We start from the raw sequence: 16816 nt of genomic DNA on the forward strand, positions 1-16816 counted from the left end.
CGAGTAAAGTTTAAGAATGAAGAAAACCTGCAAAATTATTATTAGACTACCAACAACAGCTTCAGAAGTTCATTTTTGACAAACGTAAAATTTAAATAAGTAAAATTTGTACATTTTTATTTTTACATCATCACTGATTTACACACAGCAAAAATAAAATAAAATTTCAGTTCTAATTCCTAGGGTAACGAAATCCACCACATCTCAACTTTTCTAAAGCAATTACGCAACATCGTTAAAGCTGATTGGCGAGCGCAGACGCGGGGGCGGGGCCGCGGATGTCTACCCCAAGCATTCCCACAATGCCGCGCGGGGCCCGTGCAGTCAATACAACATGGCGGATAACAGGGAGAAGGGTCTGCAGGACTACAGAAAGAAGCTTCTTGAGCATAAGGAGATCGATGGGCGTTTGAAAGAGCGTATGTGTTGTATAGTAATATTTTATGTTATACTGTAAGGTTTAACGTAAGTCGTGCGACAGAATCCCATTGTTACAAGTGTTAAAACGAGCGGAATAAGCAAAAACGAGCCAAGTCGCTTTGTCATCCTTGAGACCGGCTGCTAGCTAGTCAGCTAGCACACCTGACATTTACTTTCGGTGTATTTTAATATATTGCCTCTATTATGACTGTAAACGAATTGAAGTACAAAAAACATTATTGAGTACTGAGATCTGGATTATTGATGTTTTATATCACGGCGGTTTTATTAACCTAGTTGCTATTTGTCTCTGATGGGGAAATGCCACCGATGGTATAGGGGCTATAATGTTTATATGATATTAATATTGTGAGCTTTGCTTCTTATAGTGAGAGAGCAGCTGAAAGAACTGACGAAGCAGTATGAAAAGTCTGAAAATGACCTGAAAGCGTTGCAAAGTGTTGGTCAGGTAAGAATATTTGTAATTTAAGCGTTGCATCTGAGTTACTAAAAATGCAATGAGTACATCTTCTCCCCAGGTTACGATGGGGTTGCATTCCGATAAAACTATCGTAAGGCGAAAATGCCTTTTAGTAGAGTACACCTAACCTGGCGAACATCATAGCCTAACGTGCTGCAGGCCTTAAACATGCTTAGAATACTTACATTAGCCTCCAGTTAATGGCAAAACCATTAACACAAATCATGTTTTGTAAATAAATGTTTAATATCTCTTTTAATTTATTGAATAATGTACTGAGAGTGAAAAACGTTTATTCATCGTCGAAATATCGTGACTCGAACCGTCGTAAAAACGGGAAACATTTTATTTTTCATGGCGAAGCTGACTGTACCCCTGTTTACCCCTGACTGTACCCCTGTTTAGTTTAACTAGCATGATTTATCGTTAATAATGGTATTTTATTGCGAGTAACTTTTACTTGTTGGCAACTTTACTCTGAGCTACAAAGTTGACTAATAATTAGCAATTTCGATTTACGAATTATATGTTGCGCATTCTTAGGGATTTGGATTTAATCACGGTTCTTCTTACCCTTAAGGGACATGTCCCTTATAAATTTATAGAACTATCCACCTTGCTGGGAAGTAAGTCATGAGACACTCAAATCTTTTGCGAACATGTTACAGAATACCCCTGATCAAGGCTATAGGTGTCACATGATAAATAAAACTACCCGGTCATATTTTGGCTTTTTAAAAACAAGAACACTCTGTAGAGTTTTCTGTTTACGCTTTGGCATTTTATGCTGAAGTATACCATTGTAATTTGATAATGTGATGCTGGTGGTACTTAACATATTTCTTTTGCAGATTGTTGGTGAAGTCCTCAAGCAGCTGACTGAGGAGAAATGTGAGTACAGTGTCAGCACCATTTATTGAAACAAATCCTTTACTGGAATGTACATTACTAAATGGGTTTAGAATTTGTGTGATCATTGGGACTGCTTTTCCATGTAGTCTTTCCCTAGCTGTCCTGTAACTGCTGTGTCACCCTTCGTTATCTTGTAGTCATTGTCAAAGCCACCAATGGACCTCGATATGTCGTTGGCTGCCGTCGACAGGTAGGATCTTAGTCTTAAAGTGAAAATTCAGTCCCGGGGCTGTTGTGTTTGGCATGAGTGAGTGACCGTGCCTTTCTATTGGACACAGCTGGATAAATCTAAACTGAAACCTGGGACGCGAGTGGCCCTTGATATGACCACCCTGACCATCATGAGGTATGAAAGCCAGAGGGAGAACCTGCAGGCCTGACGCTCACACCGCTTATATACATAAAATAGCCTTTCCAGCACATTTAGTTTCAGCCATATTGTTCCTTTTACCATGTATTTGGACGTAGACTTGCATCCTGATTCAGGGGTGCCACAAGAGATTTTTTTTGCTGATGTTTTATGGTTGCTTTGCTGCTCTGAAATTTATGTTTTCCCCTTAATATGCTGGTTGCTGCAGTTCAATTTTTGTTGCAGCACCCCCGACACATTTAAACACGCCGATACATACACAGTGCCCGCTCTGCCCCAGGTTCAATGGCATTCAGTGTTAAACATAACGATGTTATATTATAGTATTCATGCTATGCTGTGGCTGTTATAGGGGTAGCCACAGTACCCCCAAGCCCCTCCCTAGTGCCACCCCTGAATGGTTAAACATCCAGAGCTAGCAGTTCTACAACCGGCTAAATCATGCATTTCCCCCCAGCGACGGATTTTTACTGAACTCACTAAGTGGGATTTTTAGTTTCCCAGTCAAGTGCTGTGTGTTTGGCCCATTTCAATTCTGACTCATTTCTGATCTGCTCTTACAGGTACCTGCCCAGAGAAGTAGATCCTTTGGTTTATAACATGTCCCACGAGGACCCAGGGAGTGTGTCCTACTCTGAGATCGGGGGCCTGTCGGAGCAGATCCGAGAGCTCCGAGAGGTACGTGCCAGCGACCTCTCCCGTGTCCCTTAGACTCAGTCCTGTTGTCCTCCCTGCAGTCTAACTTTAAATTCCCCGTTCAGGTAATCGAGCTGCCGCTGACCAACCCTGAGCTCTTCCACAGGGTGGGTATTATTCCCCCAAAGGGCTGCCTTCTCTATGGACCCCCAGGTGAATATATCCCCTTAAATACTAGACTCATATTTTTCAGGATTGTAAACTTTTGCAAAGCAAGGCTCTGATTACTACACCGATGTCGTAAAAGCTGTCAGATTTTCAGTAATTTAATTTTTGTGTGGCCTTGTATGTAATTTCTTGAGCATGAATATGAGCCTGTCAATTATTTTTTGCCTCTTTGCAAAAGGTACTGGAAAGACCCTTTTGGCCAGAGCAGTGGCCAGTCAGCTTGACTGCAATTTCCTGAAGGTGAGCTCCCAATCCCCCCCCCCCACTGCCCTGTATTTTTTGCATTATTACCTCTTTGGTTTGCCTGACACTGAATACTCTCCTTCTGTGCTCTGTAGGTGGTTTCCAGCTCCATTGTGGACAAGTACATTGGGGAGAGTGCCAGGCTGATCCGAGAAATGTTCAACTATGCCAGGGACCATCAGCCCTGCATCATCTTCATGGATGAGATTGATGCTATCGGTAATTGCATAGTCGGAGGTCTCGCCGTAGGCGCCGTTCGAGCCGAAGGGGAAGGGAGGAGTTGCGCCTACTTGGTTTGCACGAAATGCGAAATCTCTCCCAAAATCTCATGCTTTACTTTTCTTTGACTATTACGTTGGAAGGCTTAACGGATAATCATGAGAAAAATATTGACCACACAGGAGAGTTCAATAAGGTTGCAAAGGGGCGGAAAATATCCGTGAACTATCCTGAAACTTTCCATTCCATGAGAAGTTTAGATGGGGAATTTTGGAAATATTCCCAGTTGGAAACTTTACATGGGAATATATGGGGTATAGCAGGAAAATTGCCGGAATCTTGCAGCCCTACGTGGGACTTGGGCTGACCTCTCAGGATTGATGCTATCTCTGTTTTTTTTTTTTTTTTTTTTTTTTTAAAGGTGGTCGTCGTTTTTCTGAGGGAACATCAGCTGACAGAGAAATCCAGAGGACGCTGATGGAGGTGAGCTTCTCGTCTGTTTATGCGACATACGATCAGCTAACTTATTTTGTTTTTGTTCCAATATTATTTTTCAAACGACATTGTACATGTTAAATCTTTCTTCATATTTTTGTTTGCCGTTTAGCTGCTAAACCAGATGGATGGATTTGACACTCTGCACCGAGTCAAAATGATCATGGCCACCAACCGGCCAGACACCCTGGACCCTGCCCTCTTACGACCTGGCAGATTGGACCGCAAGATTCGTAAGCTTTTTCTCCTGTTGCCTTTACCTGACTGCGGTCATTATATTTATGCTCTGTTTCAGTATCCAAAGCAACAGAAACATGTATAAAACAAATCGGTATTATGTGTCTCACTGGCTGCTACAGCTGCATGATATTGGAGAAATATCATGAAGTTTTTTTTTTTTTTCGCGATAAGTATCGTAATATTTATAAAGACAAACTATAGCCAAATAAATTTTATCTGTCGAGTCTGTCATATAAGTTGGTGGTGGTGTTGCGAGTAATAGAGAAAAAGCGCTGCAGACAAAGTACTTGCTTTTGCTTGTCGTCTGTGCGGAATCCAAAATATTTCTGTGCAGCGGAAAGAGAATGTCCTTTTGATGACCAGTTGGTTTTCGCTTTACTCCACTCGGTTTGTTAAATTTCTCATAAATGTGCCACATTATCTATGAGTGAATCTGATAGCAAGGACGAAATAGTTTGACTCGGACAGTGGATGCAGAACTCGTACAAAAGCATCGCCGGTAAACATTAAACAGATTTTTAAAACATTTACAGTGATGCCTGCGGTTCATGAACACAATCCATTCCCGCAAAGTGGTCGTGAACCAATTTGTGCGTGAACCAAGGCAATTTTTCCTCTAAGGAAGCATTGCAATTCAATTCATTCATTCACAGGCCTACCAAATATTTTTTTTTGTTAATTTTCTGGTTTTTATAGTAAAAACCAGAATATAGTGTGACGACAGGTGGCATCGCAGGAGCAGAGAGAGACATGGAGACTTGCTTGTCGGGGAAAACACGCTCTTTATTAACGGTCATTAACCCTTGTGGTGGTGGTGTAAATGTTAATGGTTGCATTTCCCTATTGTCACACGTGTGTTTACCCGTGTCTTGTGTGTACCCGGTCCGATCCTCACTTGTATTTAGCATGTATCAATCTTCCACCGTGTGTGCATCTTGCAGTTCGGCATCTGACAGCCTCGTGTTTCCTGTCTGTATTTGGGTTCGGTGCTCATTGGTTGCCTGTCGTGGTCCTTCTATTTACAACTGCATGCTGGGACATGCTGGGACATGCACCTCGCCGGTGCTACACTGGTATAAAAAAAGGAATCTGGTCGAGGAATCTGTTTGTTTGACCAAATTTTGTACGTGAACCAATGCATTTATTTTCACTAAAATCTTGGTCGCAAACCAAATTGTTTGTGAACCGCAGGCATCACTATATTAGGTAATCTTGAGAAGGAAGTCATTAAAATTGCAAAGTTTTGTTTCCTATGGTACAATGTCTGAATAATATGAACAACTGGATATTAGTGAAGCCTAACTTCAACCCAGTTGACTATTATGCTCCTTGTGGTGCGTTTGCATAAAATGCAACATTGATATTAACATTAAACATCATGGAAGCCTTGTGCCTTGGCTTGAAAACATCATGCTTTGTCTCCCATCACTTTCAGACATTGAGCTACCCAATGAGCAGGCCCGCCTTGACATCCTGAAGATTCATTCTGGCCCCATCACCAAGCATGGAGACATAGGTCGGTCTTGCAATGAGATGTGAATCTGTCTGGCATTTAATATATGGGGCACGTCCAGGGAATAGTATGTCATTGTTTACTTGCAAAGATTAGCGCTTGTGGTTAGTCTCAGAAAACAGCGGTAGGGAGAAAATGATCTATCCAGGACTGAGAATTGTCACTCTGTTCAGCAATAACTGTTACAGAGCAGTTTATCGTTTTACGAAAGCAGTATTATACCTTGTCTGTCACATTGATATACAGTGCTGTATGAAAGTCTTGGGCAGTGAAAGAAAATGCTTAAATGATCTGTATGTTGATGTGAAACCTGTAATATTGTGTCTGTCGAAACTGTCATTTCAAAGCCTAAAATCACGCCAGTATATGTAGCAGCCATACAACACACCCATGTGGCGTTGTTTTAGCTTGACCTCTAGCACATCTTGTTTGACTGATTAATACCTCAGTCAAATAATTCAATCGGTTAATTGAGCTGCTGGTGAAATTTAATGAACACATGGAATGTCTGAGGTGCCCCTGAGGAGAGGTGTGAAGACCAAAGCGGTCTTCATCCTGCTCACATTTTAATTAAGACATTCCAAATAGACCGTGGGAAACTGAATGCAAGTTTGACACTACCTCAACTTTTTGGGACTCTGTAATTAGAAATTAATAAAGGTGTTTTAACGAGGGGCAACAGATTGTGTAAGGTTAATAGCAGTTTTTAAGGTGTTTCACTTTTGTTTGCAGATTATGAAGCGATTGTGAAGCTTTCCGACGGGTTTAATGGAGCGGATTTAAGGAATGTGTGCACTGAAGCAGGTGAATTAATCAAATCTGAGTGGAAATACAATGGAATATGTATGACTTTTTTTGTAACATTTTTGACCTTTTCCCCCCTCCCCACCCATAGGTATGTTTGCGATCCGTGCATTTAAGGAGTATGTGACTCAGGAAGACTTCATGAAGGCGGTGCGCAAGGTGGCTGATTCTAAAAAGCTTGAATCCAAGCTGGATTACAAGCCTGTTTAAAGCCAGCAGCCAACTGGTGTGTAAAAAAACAAAAAAAAACTTGGAACGTTTGTCATTTCTGTATTAAGAATATAACTTTAAAGCAAGTACACAACTATACCCACCCGTGTTTTTTTTGTATGTCCAATAAACTTGTTTTGTTTATTTGATCGGTTGACTTTGTTAATGGTTGACTTTTTGGGTCTGATGTCCAAATTCCAGTACAAATACTGGGGGGGGGGCAGATTAACTAGAATCACTTGAACATGTATGTGCTACAGCAGTGTTTCTCAATCCAGTTCTCTGGGAGCCACCCACACTCCCATCTTTCTGCTCCCTCTCAGCTCTTGGTAGGGAGCAGGGAAGGTACAAATGTGGTCTCTCTGAGGGCCGCGTTGAGGAAACACTCTGCTTGAGAATAGCTGGTAAAACCGTTCATGTGCCCTGATGAAACCTGTATACATAATCACTACATTGTAAATTACTGCCATTTGAATACAAATCTGAGAATAAAACTGAACAGGCTGCTGTACTATTTGCAAATGTGTTTTCAGACCATTGAAACTTGGAATTTGTGTGTCTCTGAATATCTTCTATGGCAAGGAAACTTAAGTGTGGAGTTAGCTAAATAATGCCCTAGTTCCAGTGTGAGAATTTTGTGTAATTGCTTGATTTTGGTCTCTTGCGGGGTGTCGTGAAATGTGTGTAAATCATGAGGACAGGTATGTGTTGGGGTGTCAGCTGAGTAAGCTGGTGGGTATTTTACTTGGTAGATAGTAGAGATGCATTAGGCTCTGCCGGCCATTATTGTATGCTGGGAGATGGACTGGGAGTGATGTCAGGGCAGGGGAAAGGCGGGGGGGTGGCGATGGGGGGAGAAAAAGCTGAGGACTAGAGGGCGATGAACTGGGTTTGGTGAAAACGAAGAGGAGGATGACATGATCAAATGCCTGATTGATGAGATAATGAAGCATGGAGAGTGAAAAAGATATGTTGGGGCCCTAAGGAGTGAAGTAGGAGGAAAGGATATTGATAAGAATGGGATCCAAAGGAGGGGCACTTGAATGGGACGACCTCCCAAATGGAAGAAGGACCAAGGGACTGACCAGGACTCTATCTGTATCTCGACTTCCTGCATCAAGTGCTTTCTGAAGTTGTGATGGGTTTAGCCTATCTGTCCCAACATTGCAATGCCTCGTGTGGCGTGCCTGAGAAGTACACACTTTGTATGTGCGTGTCTCCAAGAAAAATACATAGCAAATAATCACATATACAAATAATAAATCACTCATCAATTGACCGGTAGTGTGCATGCACAGTTTGCATGTTCTCTCTGTGTTCGGTGAGTTTCCTCCAAGTACCTTGATTTTGTCCCAGTGCCCATAAACAGACTAGCTAGTGTTTGTAAGAAATGAGAAAGCGTGTGTGATCTGCAGTGGAGTGGAATCACATCTAGGGTACACCCAATGGCAGCCTCCATCTCTCATGCTTTCTCTCTAAAAATTTCATGTGATCTCACAATTATAATAAAAGATATTGAAGTTTATTTTTACATTAGGCATGGCTGCGACAACGTGTAATCTCTTTTTTGTTGGTCATCGTCATGATTTCACCGGTTTCTAATTTGTTTATTTCATTGGTACAAATTGGCTCTTCCTGGGAGTCGGAGGTATAAACTCTCACGTAAATTCACGTAATTGAATATAATAAAATTCTTTCACATCTAGGGATCACGGGATGTTGAAAGATCCATGAAGGTGCAGGTAAATCAAGGGACTGGGTCTGAGATTTGTGTGTCGTATTACGCCGCACATGCAGGAACAGACCAGCCCCCACCAATAAGGGACACGTTTATACTGTGCCGCGCGCGGTCACAGGAGCAAGGCGCGAGCTCGCAGTTCCCAGCGCATGCGGCGGTCACGTGACGAGCCGATAGCGGAAGCGGCATGGCGGACCTGCATGTGGACGTCGTGGAGGTCCCCAACAAACCACTTAGGCGGCGCTCCCGTTGTTCCGTTTTTGAATAACGGCCTCAAATATTACACCATGGACGAAAAGAACAAACTCCAGTTTCCGTCTCTTCCATCCGCAAAGGAGGAACAGCTGGTGAGAAACATTACAGAAAATACTACTACTGAGCTAGCCTGCTTTCTTATTAGTACCAGGGCAGTACTGAGGGATTTCGGTAACGTGTAATCTTGAGAATGTGCTGTTCAGTAATAAATGGCTAACAATCAACAAACAGCTCGCCTTTAAGTGGTATTACCATAGTAATGTAACTTTATTGATGAAAAGCAAGCTAACGTTACATACCCTGTCATGTAAATAATAGGTTAAAATATATTAGCTTTTAGCATCTTAATTTCACTTTGACTGTAAAAACAACCGCACGTAGGAGGTAACTTTTGATAATTTTATTAGTAGTTATTAAGCGGTATGAAGCGACTTTGTTTTGTATGTTGTAGGTGTGGTACTTAATGCTAATGATCGATATTTTGCCACTCAGTCACTTATACGTGTGCTCTTCCTTTTCGTAGGATTGGGCATATCCGATGAGGCGAGATATGCAGGTATCTAAAATCGTGGTTTATCATGCCTAGTGTCCCACTGCAGGTCATAAGTACTTAGTGAAAAAAGTAATATATCGTAAATCTTCACGTTTGTGGATTGTAATCAACGTTAAAAAATCTGTAAAGTAAGTAATATTGCCGATTTATACACGGGAATGGTGTACTTCGTATTCGACAAATATAAATATTTGGGTTGTAGTTTTACTTCTTTACGAGCGTTTTGCAGTTTTTTTTTTAACTTTCCGTATTTTTTCAATAATAAGGTTGATGGGCACACCGGGTTATTAACATCAGCACATACACTCAGAAAAATTGTACTTTTGTTTGTCACTGGAACTGTACCCTCAAGGGTCTACCAATTGTCCCCTTAGCTGTAGGTAGTTGTCACTTTTAAGGTACTGAAATGGACTCTGTGCAACATTGATGTACCATTTATCATCAATGCTGTTTGTACTTTTGGGATGTTCCCCAGGTCAGCAGAGAGAAATATTTTTCACTTTTTTTCTGAATGTACCTATTAAAAAAAATCTAGCAATTATTTGAATATAAAAATATATAATTATTGTAATAGATTTCACACTGATTACTTTGCACTCTGACAAAACAGCAGAATACTCAGTCATTTTGGTAGGAAAATCATTTTCACTCCTGTCTTTTAGCACTTTACTGCAATGATGTTACACAGCTACCATAATCGTACCTTTTTTTATTTGCCTAAATACATTCTATTAAAAAGTATTCAATTTAACCAGTGTCGTATCATAGAGAGATTACACTGCACACCGATGGTTAGGTGCCAGTTTCCACTGGACATGTTGCTGTTGATGATCGACACCTTTTATCTTAATCCATGTTTATCACAACTAGAACTTCATTGTTTCAGGAAATCCTTCCTGGTCTTTTTCTGGGTCCTTATTCGGCAGCAATGAAGAGCAAGGTAATGATGGTGTTTAGGAAGGCTAAGATCGTTGCTAACGATTAAAGGTCAGACAGCTCCCTGCTTGGTTTATTCATTTCTTGTTGAATGTTGGTGAGCTTTTGTTACCCAGGTTACCTCACCGTGTTGAGTGTCATTATTCCCTGCTATTTTTTGAAAGAAAAGAAAAAAAGTGTCGCTAATTATACAATCTAATTATTCTCCAGCTTTCTACTCTGGAGAAAAGAGGGATAACTCATATAGTTTGCATCAGACAGGATATTGAAGCTAATTTCATCAAGCCCAACTTCCCACAGGAATTTAGGTGAGAGATTTCTCTGCATACTACTATACTTAGGCTAACTGAAAAGCAATCATACCTTGCTTTATATTGACTGCGTTTTTTTCTGTAGTTGCATGAGTTAAAACATTAAAACGGCAATATTTCTCTAACATACAGATACCTTGTTCTGGATATTGCTGACAACCCTGTGGAGAATATAATTAGGTTTTTCCCCATGGTGAGTTGCCCAAGCACATTACGTGAGTCCAGTACCTGTAAACAGCCTTGAAAGTTTCCAGAACTTGTGAATGGCTCCTTATCTTGTCTTAATTTTATTCCTCAGACAAAAGAGTTCATCGATGAGAGTTTAAGTACCGGAGGTACAGGACATTAAAGTTATGCTACTATATGTGTTTTATTTTACTTTTAGTTTAACTCTTTAGTAATGTTTATTTTCCTGCGCTCTAAATTATCATGCATTGCAATCTTTTATGTATTTTCGCTGATTTCTTCTCTTTTTTTTGTTGTTGCATTTTTTATTACTATTGCTATTGTCTGCAGGAAAGGTCCTTGTTCATGGAAACGCAGGGATATCTAGAAGGTGGGTCGGCTTTGCATTTTCACCAGCTGTACCTAATTGTGGAAAATTCCCTCTTGTATTTCCATTGCAAGATCTTTGCCTTTTGTCCACCATTCTTGTAACAAATTCCTGTCTATTGTTGTAGTGCTGCCTTAGTGATTGCTTACCTTATGGAGACGTTTGGTGTCAAATACAGGTAAGATTAAAAACCGGTTAAATTGTTAATGCTTCTTTGTTTTTAAAATGATTTTTGACAGTGTAGAGTGTGCACTTGATTTATGGAATATTTAAATATACTTGAATTTTTGGCACTGTGTTTTTGGTATACAGAGATGCTTTCAGCCATGTACAAGAGAGAAGATTTTGCATCAATCCCAATGTGGGCTTTGTGCATCAGTTACAGGTAAAGGTCTCTGTAGTTCTTTAGGTTTCCGCCTCTGCTTGTACTCAGTTTGTTCATAGTAATCTGCTTTGATTTTTCACCCGAAGATAATTTGCTCCTGGTTTTCCAGGAGTACGAGGCGATCTACTTAGCCAAGCTCACTATTCAAATGATGTCGCCGGTCCAGCTTGGCAGGTCCTTCTCCATGCAGGCTGGGATGCCAGGTCAGTGACACAGAAACCATTTCAACCAATGAGGGTGATTTGCGTAAGTGGAGTGGAACGCTCAGAAACAGTGAGGAGATCCATTTTTGTGTGTGTGTGTGTGTGTGTGTGTGTGTGTGTGTGTGTGTGTGTGTGTGTGTGTGTGTGTGTGTGTGTGTGTGTGTGTGTGTGTGTGTGTGTGTGTGTGTGTAAAATACGCACATAGAATAAAATAATATAGAATGTAATTACAGAAGTAGAATTAAGGACATTTTATTTAGTACCAGGACCTGATCAAGTGTCAATTTTTATATCTGCCTATTCTGAGTCCTGATTGGATACAGGCTACACATACAGTAGATGTCAGTGCATTCTCCATCTCTGTAAGCCTCACCATTTCCCAGTATTCTTCCATATGGTTTTTCTGCAAATGCCTAATTAGATTTGTTGTTGTAAATGACGCTGTGTTGCTATCTGTTCTTGGAAGGATGGTGTTGTAAACGTTGCAGGTAGGTGTTGGGCTCGATAGTTTGTACTTTCAAGCCGTGTGCCTCAGACTTACTGCAGCGTGTGACGTATCCTTACAGTCTGCATCTGACGTAAATTGGGCAGATGTGGGAAATGAAATAGATCAGGCTTTGGATTAGGCCATGGTAGCTGATACTGATCATCTTTTTTAAAAAAAGGCTCAATCGGCTCCAATTCCGATCTTTGATATCGGCTCAGTGCAATATTTAGAATATTTAATCATAGAATAATATATATCACAGTTGATTTCAGACAAGGGGTTACACAGGGATGGTATTGTTTGTACGATTATAAATATTATAACTATGCAAAGATCCTAAATTAAGAATGCAGACCTTCATTGTACGTCAGAAAATAAATCTTAATGATGTAAGAAAGGGGGAGTTAAGTTGAATGGAGAATCTCTGTTTGAGGCTTTACTGTTCTTTGGGATTAATATACCTGTATTTGATGATAGACAATCAGCAATAATCCGAGTATAACTTCTTATGTGCTCTTTCGCCATAAGCTAAGAGTGATTTCCCTGGTGCTGTCTCCCTTCTAGGAAGTCTGAAACGTACTTTGGAAGATGATGAGGACTGTGGGGGCCTTTCAGTCACTGCTGCACAGAACAGATAGGCCGGCCAAGAGAGACAGCGCTTTGTTGTTAAGGTTTTTTTTTTTTTTTTTTTTTTTTACATTTTATAGAAATTGAAAAAGGAAGCATCTCTTTGGAGATTAGGTGCACACTGCTTGGGTTTATCATTTTAAGGGATGACCGTACTCTTGGCTCCTGGTGCTACAGACCTTTTTCGTCTTTCATATTTAAACACTGAAGAGAATATATATATATATAATTCTGCAGATATTAGAATGTTTTTAAAACATTCTGTGTTTTCAGCAGCACGATATTTAAGCAATGCACTTTTCAAACTTTGTTTTTTTTATTTTTTTTTCCCTGCTCCCACCATTGTGGTACACACTATTAAGGATGGAGAATACGACCTGAAGGATTGGATGTGAAAAGGGGCTCGGCTAACATTATTTGTACCCGTCCTGTCTATTAACTCTGAGGCAGGAAGGACCTTCCAGCAGTTATGTGCTGTGAGCCTGGCTGTGCAAGGAAGGTTGGGTTTCTGGGATACAAATGGATTTTATGCCTTTGTTCATCCGTTCAACTGGTACACGTAAGAAAGCTTCAGTAGAGCCACCTGCAGTGAAACCGCATGTCCATTGAGAGGCGATAAGGAGCATTCTTTAGATTTATGGAAGCTATAAGAGAGTACCATGCAATTTTATCAGGGCAGCTAAACCAAAACTTACATTTTGTGAGTTCTAGGCTTCTGTGTACATAAGACAGCGGTTTATCCATATACAGAAGGTTGAATGGAATTGGTTAATTAAGAGTAGGCATTGAAGGGCAATGTAATGCATAGCAAGCCTTTAGCATAGGGAGTATGTGGATATGCACCACCCCCATTCCAAGGAAATGTTGCCCCCAGCAGTGCAGGATATTGCGCGTCCAGGAGCCATGAAGTCTCTGGTTCTTTCTGTGGATAGTAATTACAGTTGTAAATTTTGACAGCTGTTCCTAAAATACATGCAGGAGTCACGTGGCCCGGCTCGTATGCGCGGGGTCAGTCCTGAGACCCAACGGAATTGGCGTCTTCAAAGCTTCTGTTTTCAGTCAGCAGACACAATGCGTTTTTTTTTTTTTTTTTTTTTTTAAAGAAAAAAAGCTTTAATTTGGAGAGAAGCGAATTCCGCTGATCCCCATGTAGTGTGCTCACTCGCTGTCACCTCCATGTGAGAGCTTTCCCCCCACCCCCCACCCCCTTGTAAATAGACGAACCCTGTGGAAGAAATGAGTCAGTTTATAGCAGATGTTGTAAATAGAAAATAGGTGCAAAGCAGTTAGCTAAAAATGCAATTTGAAAAATAAAATTAATTCTTTTTGCTATTAATATCGGGAGTATTCTGTGTCATTGTCATTATTATCATTATTCTTAGGCATATCGTAATTATTATCCTGCACTGTAATTTATGCTGGTAATCACTGAACTGTACTTCCCAACACAAGTTTTAATTACATGCAGTGTTTTGAAATTTTACTTTGGTAATGAAAATGTCAGGATTGATTTTAATATGCATACGTACGTTGACAGACCTGATTTGTTTGCTTCCACACCATATACCAGGTTAATCTGTGATTAGTAACCTTAAACCTGTCATCTCCTCTGATTTTTTTTTTTTTAATTAATAAAACTACCCGTGGTCTTTGGATGCAGTCAATAGGAGGAAAACGTAGGCCAGACAGGCCATGAGAGACTACACTGACAGTGATGTATGCATGTAGCTGGCACTGCTGAGTGCAGTGTTTCTCGGCCTAGATGCCTATAGGATTTCTGTCCACATTGGCATGCCAACAGTGACCTGGCATCCCCTGACTGCCGTGATCGCATCACATGGGCGCTGAGCCGATCTCAGCATCTACCTCTGAAATGACAGAGTTGGACAGTCATCCATAGAGGTTAAAGCAACAAGCAGCCTTGGAGTGGCCCTGATTCACAGCTACCACTCCAGCTTAATGACTGGTACCCGGTGCTGAATCGGTCCGAGTCCCTCAATGAGGAATGCTCCCCCATACCCAAGCCCCAACCACCCTTCCAGCCTCACTGCACTCAGTCTTTGCGGCCCCCCACACCAACCAGCCTGCAGCCACAGAATAGTCTGTGTCATCGGGGTCTTGACAGCCCCCAGCATCACCAGCACTGTGCAGCCTACAACACCTGCAAGCCAGCCAGAAAATCCCCCCATGGATGCAAACACAGAGAACCCTACTCATCAATAACCAGGGATGTGAGTAACAAATCTATTTTAAAAATTCTGCTTCCCAGGTGTCACAGTCAGTGGCATAACAGAGAAAATCCCAGAGTTCCTACATATCCACCAGAATGTTGGCCGGATTGTTGTTCGGAGCAGTCTGAGGCTCCGGAATTTTGTCCACTTCTTGGAGCTCCTTACATCTCTCACGGTACAAATACACATATCAAGCCCATTGCCAGTAGTCATTCGAAGGATCGGTCGTCTTAACAGGCTGCCGAGACCGCATACCTGGCTCACGTCTGCGTGCAGAGCTAACAAAAAGTACATTTAATATATATTTGTAATCTGTTCTGGAAACACATATATTTGCTTAAAGTTGATGGGCTGTACCTCAATTTTTCTATGGTAAAAGTGCTTATATGAAGTCTGCAATACAACATCTCTCACTCACCCAGGAATCTTATCAGAGACGGTGTCACTCCGCAAAAGCCACAGTCACCTACTAAAGAGGTTTCTCATATGTTAAAGCTTGCGTGGGGGAATGGATGAGGATCTGTGTCTAATGAATGACGTTTACACCCATCTCTGTTATGCAGTGAGGACAACTGTTGGTAATACAATGGTGTAAGAATCCATGCCACTAGCCAAAATATCTTTGGCATTTGTAATAAAAGGTGGCATGGTAGCATTAGAGAAAAATCAGTAGAAAGGTTCCGATCAGTGTAATTTAATTAGTGTGATGTGTGTCCACCTTAATGAAGTGAAATTAAAACCTCAGGTTCTTAAAGTTGTGGTACTGAATGTTCACTCACTCAACAAATCTTTCATAGTAGGCCAGCCAACAGATTGCAAACCAAAAGAGCCTTACGGTCATCATAATAAGAGCGTGTGATTTCACAATATTATATGATTAAAACCTCTCCAAGATCTGATTCTTAGTATCATGCTACGGTGCCCATTCTTTCAGCTGGAGTTCTATAGCTTATTCATGCATCTAAAGTTGTTTTGTCAGCCAAATCCGTTTCAGTAGTTAAACCGGGAATAGCAGACGGTAAGTAACGTCATAGATTATTTCCTCTCTCTCTTTCTCGCCCAACATCCAACACACACCTTGCAGTACATTCCCTAGTGAGGTTGGGCTAGACCCCTGGTGAGGTTGGGGTTGATGTCTCCTGAGAGGTAGGGCCTGGAGTCCCCAGTGAGGTTGGGGTAGAGGCCCTTGTGAGGTTGGGGTTGATGTCACCGGTGACGCTGGGGCTGTAGTTTCCTGAGGGGTAGGGATTAAATTCTCTTGTAGAGACCGTGGGGGGTTAAAGTCCAGTTGCTCCGGTGGTATTTAATTTATTTTTGTGCTTATTTTATATTCTTAAAAAAAGAAAAAATAAAGACAAAAGAGGTAATTCGGTCGTGAAAGAGATCTTTCCTGCTGCACTTGGTACACGAAATCGCGGCAGTGACGCATACCTACGGCTGAATCATCCACTTGCTCAGCGCAAATACCTTTATTCGCTGTATTTTTCCGTGCCTCGGATATGAACCACCCTTCTCAGCCTTCAGTACACTTCCATAGGAACTGATACATGGTGATTCTCAGCAGCTCCAAGTTCCAAAGCGCCAGACAAAAGATATCGACATATTCATAACGCCGCAATTTTTATTGTTAGCTTTTAAAAGAACTGTTGTCCAACCCAGAGGCAAAACTATATCTCAACGTACACCCACCGTCACCGAGACGTGTGGATCAAGGTGGGTTCTACCCACGGTAAGTATCTACAAAGTGGTTATACAGACACGAGGAT

At 41.2% G+C, this 16816-nt stretch overlaps 2 protein-coding genes across 3 annotated transcripts; both read left to right on the forward strand.

The window, feature by feature from the left end:
- The first annotated feature begins 294 nt into the window (after positions 1 to 294).
- psmc6 (proteasome 26S subunit, ATPase 6) lies at positions 295 to 7293 on the forward strand. The gene is made up of 14 exons (XM_048986040.1): positions 295 to 419; positions 810 to 889; positions 1753 to 1792; positions 1951 to 2003; positions 2092 to 2159; positions 2747 to 2861; positions 2945 to 3032; positions 3226 to 3287; positions 3386 to 3509; positions 3931 to 3992; positions 4117 to 4237; positions 5680 to 5760; positions 6490 to 6561; positions 6653 to 7293. Exons 1-14 carry the CDS (start codon positions 335 to 337, stop codon positions 6769 to 6771), a joined length of 1170 nt encoding a protein of 389 aa, XP_048841997.1. The 5' UTR covers positions 295 to 334; the 3' UTR covers positions 6772 to 7293.
- A 1353-nt stretch (positions 7294 to 8646) lies between these two features.
- On the forward strand, positions 8647 to 14163 carry styx (serine/threonine/tyrosine interacting protein). Of its 2 annotated transcripts, XM_048986156.1 has the most exons (12): positions 8647 to 8856; positions 9288 to 9320; positions 10204 to 10257; positions 10464 to 10561; positions 10697 to 10757; positions 10863 to 10899; positions 11081 to 11120; positions 11245 to 11295; positions 11430 to 11502; positions 11612 to 11705; positions 12757 to 12863; positions 13182 to 14163. In XM_048986156.1, exons 1-11 carry the CDS (start codon positions 8659 to 8661, stop codon positions 12828 to 12830), a joined length of 813 nt encoding a protein of 270 aa, XP_048842113.1. In that variant the 5' UTR covers positions 8647 to 8658; the 3' UTR covers positions 12831 to 12863; positions 13182 to 14163. The 2 variants fall into 2 exon arrangements, with proteins under 2 accessions (XP_048842113.1, XP_048842112.1); XM_048986155.1 differs by having other exon boundaries at positions 12757 to 14163.
- The last annotated feature ends 2653 nt before the right edge of the window (positions 14164 to 16816 follow it).

This window comes from Brienomyrus brachyistius, chromosome 19 (genome assembly GCF_023856365.1).
Source record: "Brienomyrus brachyistius isolate T26 chromosome 19, BBRACH_0.4, whole genome shotgun sequence".
Taxonomy (NCBI): Eukaryota; Metazoa; Chordata; class Actinopteri; order Osteoglossiformes; family Mormyridae; genus Brienomyrus; species Brienomyrus brachyistius.

Bases quoted from the DNA above. Each gene is read 5' to 3' on its own strand.
- styx (XM_048986155.1), top strand. From the start codon at position 8,659: ATGCGGCGGTCACGTGACGAGCCGATAGCGGAAGCGGCATGGCGGACC. The intron at 10,758-10,862 runs GTGAGTTGCCCA...TTTATTCCTCAG, and splicing joins TAATTAGGTTTTTCCCCATG to ACAAAAGAGTTCATCGATGA. The intron at 10,900-11,080 runs GTACAGGACATT...TATTGTCTGCAG, and splicing joins TGAGAGTTTAAGTACCGGAG to GAAAGGTCCTTGTTCATGGA.
- psmc6 (XM_048986040.1), top strand. From the start codon at position 335: ATGGCGGATAACAGGGAGAAGGGTCTGCAGGACTACAGAAAGAAGCTT. The intron at 2,004-2,091 runs GTAGGATCTTAG...TATTGGACACAG, and splicing joins TCGTTGGCTGCCGTCGACAG to CTGGATAAATCTAAACTGAA. The intron at 3,288-3,385 runs GTGAGCTCCCAA...TGTGCTCTGTAG, and splicing joins TTGACTGCAATTTCCTGAAG to GTGGTTTCCAGCTCCATTGT.